The following is a 1,805-nucleotide window of genomic DNA, read 5'->3' on the forward strand; positions in this document are numbered from 1 at the left end:
CAAGTTTTAAATAAAAAAAAATATATAAGAAGTTTTAGAGAAAACATCTTACAATAAAAATTGTCTGCTTTAATACTCTCTCCAATAATGAGTTCCTTGCTATGTGTTGAATATTCCTGGGTCACAGAGGCTGTACAGCGTAGGCGCATGACGCCATAGCTGAAGTGGCTGTATGTGACGATAAACGTTAGGCCTAGTGCAGTTGTTTTCAACCCGTTCAACTGTTCCTGAATAGGGTACGTTGTTATGTATGACGGCTTTGCCTGAAAAGAAAAAAAAGAAAAACATTTTTAATATTGCAAATAACATACTAATAGTTGTGTTTAAATAAGGCATATTCTTAGTTCAAAGTTCAAAAGGTGACTAATATGAGGAAGGAAGCTATGATATAAAAAGTCTGCATTCGTTCAAAACTTTGGGTTCGATCCCTGCGGTGGGAATAGCGTAGATAGCCCATTGTGCAGCTTCACGCTTAAATAAAACAAGTCGAAGGGCTAGGGCATGTTTAATAAAGATTCAGTCATTGATTTGATCATTCAATTGTATCTTGACGATACTGGTTAAACCGAAAGCATGTTTGGTGACGGGAACTCGAACTCGCGACCCACAGATTACGATTTGTGCGCCCTAACCACCAGGCCATGCATTATAGATAAACACCACTGTAAACATTTTATACAATATTTTACATCCGATGTAATTCTTTTTGCTTTGTTTGTGCTGTGCCCTCTACAAGTATCGAAACCCGTTTTTTTTTTGCATTATAAAGGGAGGGAAGAGCAGTTTACATTCCTCAGTGTTGTTGGAAATATATCATGGGCAAGGGAATTATTTAATAAAAGAAATTCCATGACTTGGTTGAGTATAACCTACAGGAAACAAAACGGTTCATTTAACCCATATAACCTATAAGAAACAAAACGATCCATTTAACCCATATAACCTATAAGAAACAAAACGGTTCATTTAACCCATACAACCTAGAGGAAACAAAACGGTCCATTTAACCCATATAACCTATAAGAAACAAAACGGTTCATTTAACCCATACAACCTACAAGAAATAAAACGGTTCATTTAACCCATATAACCTATAGGAAACAAAACGGTTCATTTAACCCATACAACCTAGAGGAAACAAAACGGTTCATTTAACCCATACAACCTAGAGGAAACTAAATGGTTCATTTAACCCATACAACCTAGAGGAAACAAAACGGTTCATTTAACCCATATAATCTACAAGAAACAAAACGGTTCATTTAACCCATACAACCTAGAGAAAACTAAATGGTTCATTTAACCCATACAACCTACAAGAAACAAAACGGTTCATTTAACCCATACAACCTACAGGAAACTAAATGGTTCATTTAACCAATAGAAATATTTTATCCCACCTTTTTACCATTGATATACCAAGTCAGGATGGAGACGGGTTTAGACGACTTTGAATGACATGTCACGTTCACCTCTTCCCCAATCTGATAGGTTGGCTGATTACCCTCGATATCAGGGGGTTCCTCTGGTAAAGCTACAATGAAAAAGAGAAAATAATAATAACAAGTTTTGAGAGATCTCACTTTTTGTTAACTCCTAAATAAACGATTTGTTTTTATACCATTCACTACCGGTGAGATCCAATTCTCATATTAAGTAGCTTTATGGTTTTTGACTCTTACAACCCTTAGTGGGTTGTTCGATCAAATCATTATAGAAAATTAATTATTTCACACACAAAAGTAGGAATTCCGCTAATTATTGCTGGGGTACCTTGTGTATTTTAACTCTTACAACCCTCAGTG

General features: G+C 35.7%; 1 protein-coding gene across 1 annotated transcript in view; it reads right to left on the bottom strand.

Moving 5' to 3' along the window:
* LOC111088056 overlaps window positions 1-1,805 on the bottom strand; it is a 68,501-nt gene that overhangs the window by 10,121 nt on the left and 56,575 nt on the right. Inside the window, exons 4-5 of the mRNA XM_022396915.1 lie at window positions 1,401-1,534; window positions 53-263 (exon numbers count right to left, since the gene is read on the bottom strand). Of these exons, the coding sequence (XP_022252623.1) occupies window positions 53-263; window positions 1,401-1,534 (345 nt within the window). The remainder of the gene's footprint in view (window positions 1-52; window positions 264-1,400; window positions 1,535-1,805) is intronic.

The sequence above is a fragment of the Limulus polyphemus genome, unplaced genomic scaffold (assembly GCF_000517525.1).
Source record: "Limulus polyphemus unplaced genomic scaffold, Limulus_polyphemus-2.1.2 Scaffold3059, whole genome shotgun sequence".
NCBI lineage: Eukaryota > Metazoa > Arthropoda > Merostomata > Xiphosura > Limulidae > Limulus > Limulus polyphemus.